The sequence below is a fragment of the Lycium ferocissimum genome, chromosome 9 (genome assembly GCF_029784015.1).
Source record: "Lycium ferocissimum isolate CSIRO_LF1 chromosome 9, AGI_CSIRO_Lferr_CH_V1, whole genome shotgun sequence".
NCBI lineage: Eukaryota > Viridiplantae > Streptophyta > Magnoliopsida > Solanales > Solanaceae > Lycium > Lycium ferocissimum.
In genome coordinates this window covers 20,006,334-20,015,005 of record NC_081350.1, presented here as the reverse complement: position 1 = coordinate 20,015,005, position 8,672 = coordinate 20,006,334, and the positions used below count along the sequence as shown (strand labels likewise).

The 8,672-nt window shown below is 35.3% G+C and overlaps 1 protein-coding gene across 4 annotated transcripts; it reads right to left on the bottom strand.

Moving 5' to 3' along the window:
* Nucleotides 1-453: 453 nt before the first annotated feature.
* Nucleotides 454-7,687, bottom strand: LOC132029825 (DDT domain-containing protein DDR4). Of its 4 annotated transcripts, none has more exons than XM_059419207.1 (11): nucleotides 7,251-7,687; nucleotides 6,149-6,259; nucleotides 3,675-3,761; nucleotides 3,553-3,590; nucleotides 3,362-3,443; nucleotides 3,079-3,185; nucleotides 2,857-3,010; nucleotides 2,696-2,788; nucleotides 2,434-2,560; nucleotides 2,010-2,052; nucleotides 454-1,172 (listed from the first exon to the last, which is right to left on the bottom strand). In XM_059419207.1, exons 1-11 carry the CDS (start codon nucleotides 7,353-7,355, stop codon nucleotides 764-766), a joined length of 1,356 nt encoding a protein of 451 aa, XP_059275190.1. In that variant the 5' UTR covers nucleotides 7,356-7,687; the 3' UTR covers nucleotides 454-763. The 4 variants fall into 4 exon arrangements, with proteins under 4 accessions (XP_059275190.1, XP_059275189.1, XP_059275188.1 ...); XM_059419206.1 differs by having other exon boundaries at nucleotides 454-1,178; nucleotides 2,696-2,782; XM_059419205.1 differs by having other exon boundaries at nucleotides 454-1,178; nucleotides 7,251-7,429.
* Between the last annotated feature and the right edge of the window lie 985 nt (nucleotides 7,688-8,672).

Genomic DNA, 8,672 nt, shown 5'->3' with positions numbered 1-8,672 from the left:
TGAAATTGATTCTAAGGATTAAACTATAAAAAATTATAACCTTGGACTATTCTTTGGATAGGTCCCCCTTCTAATTCTTTTTGCCTGAATCAAAATAGTTCTATTCTTCATAACCTAGAGCACAATTAATTATCTAGATTTGCAAATATCATGTGCGAATTCAGTTCAAGCTAGCAAGTATTGTCAAATCATAACGGAACCTGGTAAGAGACTTGCCAGACTTAAGTTACTCATTCCAAATAACTCCCTATTTTTTGAGTTCTCTGAAAACTTCCATATTGATATTCCAAACAACTCCCCATATTTCGATTAAGTTTTCACGGAACTTCTATACTGAATCGTAATTGTTTACTGGTGTAGTTATCCTCTCTTTCCCTTTTATTTTCGCTTGCTAAACAGTGTGGGAAAGGCAAATTCATAGCAGTAAGCAGACAGGGGAACAGTCCACAGAACTATAGCAAACAACAATGCGTAAGAGCACCTTTAACTTAAGTGGCTTTACAGAAAATTAATGAAGCATTAACTAAACTTACAGCTTTCTAAAAGTTTACAGACAACTTTGACCAAAAAAAAAAGTTTACAGACAATTTTCTGAAGCCATGCTGCTAGCTATTACTATAGGACAAAAGTATGACTAAGGTGGTAACAACTGCTTTGCTTTTCCTAACCCATATTCACTTGGCTTGGATGGATAATAAACAAAACAGCACCAAAATAAAGATAAGTTCTCATGGCACGCCCTCCTGTTGCAAGTAAATCTTGATCAGTTTTCATCTTCTGAATCAGGAATGACAACAGACTCAGCAGCCGTATTGACGATAGGTCTTTGCCTCAACCTATTTTTTGCACCTATGTAAGGGCTTTCTGGAACAGCATAGCCAGTTACTCCAGCTATTCTCTTACTCTGGCGACAATTGCTTGGCCTATGGTCCAACCGACTGTTTTCCTCCATTGAGTCAGCTCCATCTTCATCAGGATCAGCTTCATTAACCTCATCAGCGGTATCATCGACGTCATCATTGCTTCCTTGAAGCCTATCACTCTCAGTTCCACTGTCTGTGGTGTCACTGCTTATTGAGTTAGATGCTGGAGAGGAGTCCAGCGAATTGGTTTCATTCATGGGGCCATGCTCATTGGGTCTAGTTTCATTTGTTGGGTCTTCATTTGCCTTCCTTTTGCTAAACCGGAAATTATTTGCCAGTAAACCAAGGTTATGATCTATAATGGACAAAATCCATTGTGCCACGAATGGAACAGAACTTGGATGTAGATGAAATGATTATAAAGTCAAAACAAGCTTTGACATGAAAAAACAATTAGAAATTTTTTTTTAAAAAAGAAAAAAATTGGAACTGCCAACCATTACTGCAACTAAAGGTGGTTGCACAGTGTTCACATACGCTTGAGTACATAGTTTATGCTCACATCATTCTTGTTGACAAGACTTCATGTACGGCGGGGTTACTGCTAATTAACATGCAGTTAAGGGGGGTCAAACAGCACAGTATGACTGCACAGTAGCGGCAGAAGGGAGCATGAAACTAGACATTGTTCTTAGGTGGCTTCACTATGAGTTCAGCCATTTTTGGGGCAATGTGAGTAATACTCTTTTCTTTGGATGCAATTTACAATAACAAATAATTGATCATAATCAGTGACAAAATAAGTTCCACAAATGACAGGGCATCACTTGGTGCAAGGCAAAGTGATTAGATTCGCATTGCAAGTGTGACAGGCTTACAGATTCAGCAATGAATCCTAGCAATTTTTGGGAGCTTCTAACCTAATCACCAGGCTACCTCCAATGGACTAATCATTCAGCAGGAACTCAGTTTGACAGCATTTAAAAACTTACCAACTATAACCGTAAGACATTCTCAAACTAGAGGGAAACAGAGCCTTTGTGCAGGATAAGTGTAGTTGATTGAATGACATACAGAGAAACTTTGTGACAGTGCCTATGAGATCACCCAAACATGAAGAGACAATGACATACTAGCAAGACTTACTTTGTTGCTTCTATGGCCTCTTTGATTGCTCTGTCAAAATCATCTGCAGATGAATTGCACTTGCGTAAGCATCCACAGTTGGAAAATAAACAGAAAATTATTTAGAATTATATACTATATGATTATGTTCCCAATATTTCCGAAGGTCTCCATGCTCTCCCCTATGTGCCATGCTCATGTAAAAGTCTCATTGGTATCTGCCAACATGATTTGAAGCTTATATCATATCAAGCTCATATTTAGGCATTCCCCTGAACTGAAACCCTGCTAAAAACTTACAGAAACATAAAATTCGCTAGAATTGCAAATATGTCACAGAATTTCAGGCCCAAGAGAAACTTTATTTGTCTTAAGTTATGGAATCAATGAGGGAATTAATATCAGAATCGGAAAACATCAATTAACAAAGCAAAGTCATATATACCGCTTCTGTAGTTGACTGGCCTACGAATCCGGCAAGAACGAGGAGCTGCAAGGTTTTTTAAGCCTTCTACAAATCTTTGTTCTCTTTGCTGCTCTCTTTGTTGTCGCTTCAGAGCCATATCTTTCTTCTGTAAAAGGAAAACATCTATATGCATCAAGAACTGATGATGAAAACATAAACATTTCTGCATAGATTTTCTTAGAATCCTCAGCTTATAGAACCAAGAGAGACAACTCATCTAAACAGTCTGAAAGATACTAACCCTCTGAATTTTCTGAAGAGCTGGAATAGCATGAGCTTCAACAGCTTTGCCCACATCAGCTTCCCATTTAACTTGACTTGATGAGAACTGGTCCTACCATTGATAGCAAAAGGAATGTGACGACAATTGAACAGTTAAATTAAAGAGAACTTTGGCCTTACCACAAAATTCTGAAATTCTTCAAAAGTAGTAGCAAGTGTCTCCCACTGAGAAGCAACTGCTGATATCCTTTTCTTGTCCTTTACTTTTGACATGGACTCAACTTGATAAACTTCCTTGTATAATCTATGACCAATAGTTTCATTCCCGTCATACCTGTCATGAAATGTCGAGCTGTCAAAAGCATACTTGCATAAACTTAATGTTACACGTTCAGAACTTACCAGAATGAAACTTCATTTCCATTGCCCCCGAGCTTCTCTTTACGGAAAGCAGAAGAATCGGTTCTATTTTTAGTTTCATCGTTGATGTAAGATATGGTGTCAAATTGCTGCAAAGATAAAACAATGTTTGTGAACAACACTAAAAGCAGAATTTGTTAATATGTTAAAGAGAGATCAACGGCATATATTGTTTCATCAACTTTTGATTGTTATTGCTGCAGAAGAGTGAGCACTAGAGAAAATCACAGTAATTCAAGAAGGAATGGGCACACAGATGCAATACATCAGCTCGAATTTCACAAAGTGCTTTAAGGATAAGCAGGCGAGTTGTCGGGTCAAGTGCCTTGTATGTAGATATCTCCTCTCTGGAAAACAAAAACAAAAGTGGAATAAGAGACATCTCTTATCAAACTAAAACTATCAGAGTAGTTTCATCTTGTTGGGAGGGAGAGAGGACAGAAAGAACTATGGTACCCCTTTTTGGCAGTCAAAGGGAAATTCCCTTCAGCAACCTGCAATGAAATGCCAAAAGGAGTGGAATGAAATCTTCACTTTTTGAATCAAGCACATACCAGTAAAAAGCTAGAATCACCTACCCATGGCCACCACATTTCAAGTTTCTTGCTTAGTGCTATCACCCATCCATTAGAATCCTTCAGTAGTTTACTCACAGGAGGTATCCCCTGAGAAATATGCAAACCAAGTTAGAACAAGAAAGTCAGAAAAGTAGAATTTTTATAATTTGAGAGTGCCTACAACCAGAAAGGAATGAAATTTTTTTAAACTTGAAAGCAGAATGGGAACTTTTTTTTTTTTTTTTTTTTTTTTGAAACAGGTAACTTGGGAACTTTCAGAGACAAACTTGGGACATATAACTTTTAAGGGCTCCCTCCATCCCATTTTTCTCATCCACTTATAACTTGTCACAAGTTTAGCATTAGTTGAGAAAAATGTGGTGTCATAGTTTGGCTTTTGTATTGGAAAAGAACATAATAGAGGATAAAGTCATAAGGTACAAAAGTGGGACCATAAAATTTCTATGTTATTTGAATGTAGTAGAATGTTCGGTTCAAGGAAAGTGGACAACAATTTTGGACAAAACCAAAAGTAGGACAAATATTTTTGACAGCAAAATTAACTAAAGTTTGTTCGTGTAATTACTCGCAGAAAATGCACTGCTCGCCTTTTTAAGACAAATTGTAAATTTTATACAAGTGATTAGTATAGATTCCCTTTTAAGAAAGTACAAAAGACTTGCTTGGGCTATTTCTTTTCGAAAGCTCGGGTTATTAGTTAGCTCATATCCTAATAAAAGGTTCTTAGCCAATTTTCATAGCCGATCAGCATATGTAAAATTTCATGAATTGATCTTATCCTCTGAAAATGCAGAAATGCTATCAACTATCACCACTAAGAGCACCCATTTATCAATTATCTTTCAAGAGTCAGTCTCTTGTCTAAGAAAATCTTATGCCAGCAGGCTATTCAAAGTCATGAAATTGGCTGCAACTGCTTTGCCTCTTTTTGAAGACCCAGGCTGACATATGATACAGTTCCCAGGCCATGCTATTGATATCTATCATACTGGGTTAGCCAAGAAAATGTCTGTACGAATCAAGCAGTGTTTATCTCATCAAATCAAATTAACAGCTTGGAGTATAAAGTTTTACTTCCATGTCTTTTCTTTAGTAGTGTGTACTCTAAGCAAAAACTTAGCCTCGACAATATAAAGCTCGTGCTGCATGTTAGGAAAAAAAAAAATGGCTGTCAGCCTAGTCATGAAAATATTTGCACCAAACATGCATGGCATTTTACACAAACCCATCCAGTGAAGAGAGAAAATGTATATTTGCCTTTGTTATATCTCAAGGAACAATATTATTTGCTCCAATTTTTACTAATCTTTTCAATCCCCTAACAACTAAATTTATCAAGTTGGCCAAAAGGGGACATATCTAGTAAACCGATTTTTATCTTTATGTATCTCCTGGAACAAGATCATTGCTGCAAATTTTGTCCAATATCAGATTTGTAACAGAAATTATCAAATTGATCAGAAATGCATGCACAGAGAAGAAAATACTCAGATTTACTCTGAATGCAAATAACATAAAGAGACGCTGGAAAATATAACCACCATCATAGCTCAGTCTGATCAGCCCAGGATTTCATGGCTATTAAAATCTTAACGTAAGTAACATTTAAAAAATTTAACAGGATTCTTTTTGGTCATTAGTTGCAGCTAAATTTTACAGAAAGCAAAAACTTAACTAAGAATGATAAAGTCAGTCAACATGCGAAGGAACCTGAAAGAAAAGAAAGAGTATAGTTTATCTTAGCACGTCCAAGTTAAGGAACTGTAGTTGAAACTTCAATTCCAGCACCAATACTTTCTTCTGACATGTAGGACAACTTTAAAATTCTATAACTGTTCAGTTTTATCACAGTTAAATTCATAATTTCTCATTCTCTTCTTCTTCTTCTTCTTCTTCTTCTTCTTCTTCTTCTTCTTCTTCTTTTTTTTTTTTTAAGGATGAACCATTTTTTGTTGTGTACCAGCATTAAGAAGGTGGTGGTGGTGTATTACGTCTTAGGATTTACATCACAAGAACAACAAAAGTAACATCTTGCACCAAAAGGATAACAAAAGTAACAACTTATGCTTAAGACTAATTACATATTCCTTTTTGCTTTCAAAAACTCTATGGTTCCTCTCCCCTCCAAATAGTCCACCAAATGCCTGCCGAAATGGTGTACCAGATATGGTAAACAACCTTGTTTAGTTTCTTTTTGTGCCGGGCCTGCCGGCTGCTCATGAATTCCATAGTTGTTTTTGGCATGGATATTCAAATATTGAGAACAAGTAACTAGATCTGCTGGATGAAATCATAGTGAAAGAAATGATGGTTGATATCTTCTATGTGCATTATCTCCTTAAAGTCACCTTGCAGTAGTATTAGAGAACTAAAGGCTATATTACTAGATCAAACAGATGTTGGAAATCACAATGCAAACGCATAGCTGTATACACACAAATAGTAACAAAAATAACACTAATATAAAACCAAACCTTCAGAAGCATTATATGCAGCTGAGCAAGATTATTATTTGGCTCAATGAGGGCTGCTTCTATCTCCTCGGCTGAAAATTTCACTTTGAATTCAAGCACCGGCTCAAAAACCTATAAACATTTTAAAAGAACTTCAAACTATACATTCAACACATTTATATGATGTACATATGTATAAATAGCAGAATGCCCATCAGGCTACATGTATAAGTATCAGAAGGAAAAAGCAAGCTCGCATAACCCATTTAAGCAAATTTCAAATGCATATATACACCGTCAGGTCAACATTCCATAATATTGTGATCTTACATTTAATAAAATAAAATATCTCTAACTGTTAGTTGCAGGGCAAAACCTTCAAATACCTTCAAAATGTACTTTCACTGTTTCTTTTTAGGTATACATTTAAGAATTGCAGTAATCCCAATAATATACACAACAAGAATAAGAACCATTAAACTACTCATTCGAGCATGCATGAAATCAGTATAACTAACTGTTACAACCCATCACAATTGCCATCCCCATATGGGTGCGATGCATATGAATGGGTACATATATACACATACAGAAACAACCACCACCCAAAAACTCGTCAGGAAATTTTCAAAAATATACATCCCAAAATAAAATATTACGCCATGTAGCCCAATATACAATATTATACGACATTATACTTGGGGGGAAAGCAATTACACACAATGTATCAACCTTGTATAAAAGTGTATAATAGTATATAAAAATGGTGTTTATACACAAATATTAACTAAACCGGATAACAAACTAAAAACATGGGCTAGTGGCATAAATATTTTCTCCCAATAAACATAAAACATAATTTTCCCAAACTCAAATGTGTCAACCACAAAAACATATTCACATTTCATAAGATCCTCAAATACCTTAAACATGTACATGTACAAGCACAAAAAGATATCAAATGTACGACCCATCTTAGCACACTTATTTTTACGTGTACAAATAAACTCACACACATTAGATGGATATATAAAGTTGTAGTTTGTTTTGTGTATATAACCAAACAAAAAAAGTGTCAAATATGCAATTTCTGAAGAAAAAGGCTAACTTCGTAAAATCTTACGGTGAGAAAGTTGAGAACGGAGGCTAACTCCCAACGTTGACGGAGCTTATGACGTGAGAGTTCCATTTCTGACGTCATCTCCGTCTCTGTGTCTACTATTTCCATGTTGATGACGTAATGCTTTTTTAACGGACACCGATGGTCGCCGTTAAATATAAGATTTTGAGAGAAAAATGTGATTCTTGTGTGAGAGAAGGTGTTTTCAAGGGCTTTTAACTTTCCCGCCTAATTGATTTACCTTAGGGTAAATTATTAGGGACCCCCCTAAAAAATATATACACGCGTCATAGACGGGTCGGGTCAGATCGATTTTGGGACACCGTTTCGGGTTCAGGTGTCGAACCGAGTTACCTTACTGCACCTTCCAAAATTTGAGTTTTTTGTATCAAAAAAATTACGTATTTATTTTTCAAAAGAAAGAGAAAATAACCAAATGGTTTCTTGTGTTTGGAGATATCATAATGGTTCTTTAAAATAAATAAGCACATATTTCTAAGTGGTTTTGATCCTCTAGATTTGTCAAAAATACTCTCTTTGTCCTAATTTATGTGGCACTTTTCGCTTTCCGAGATTCAAACTACATAAACTTTGACCAATATTTTAAGATGTAGTTTTTCACCAAAATGAGATAGGAAAAGTTGCAACTTATAGCACTTTTCATGTAGTTTTCGATTATATAAATTTTAATGTTAAAATATTGAGTTAATGTAATCTAATTTAACTTCAAAGTTTAATCAAGTTGACTCTCGAAAAGCGAAAAGTACCACATAAATTGGGACAAATGGAGTAAGTATTTTTAAATTTTTCTAAAACTAATTAATAAATTGTATTTGCTAAATTCAATGGGAACTGAGAAAATAACTTAACTAGAAACACCAAAAAGTCTCATCAAGTCACAAAAATTACAACAACAGATTATTGCACCAAACGCCATAAATACTTTTAAGAAATAACTAAAATTACACCTGTAACGACCGGTTTGGTCGTTTAGCACTTTTATGCCTAATATCTCTAAAACACCCTTTTTGTGGTCTAATTTTGGTATCTATAGCTTGCGATAACCGGTGATTCAGTTATTTAATTGACAAGAATTTTAGACCCGTATTTTATACGTCGAGTGATTCGCGAAAGAATCAACGTGAGATAGAAACCTCGGATTTACTTAGTATAAAAATGTTATTGGAGATTAGGAATTACTTAAGTGTGGTGTTAAGTAAAAATTGGTGACAATAATAAGCCAACAAAAGCCTCAACATCCAAGGTAAAAAGGATGACTCAAGTCATCTAAAATAAGGCAAATGGAAGACATACTAGTGTGAAATTAAATGTTGATTCATCCACTACATTTTCAACATATTGTGGACAATTAAATTTGGAAGAAACTTACATGTTACATTCGGCCATAGGGCTGAAAATTTTGAG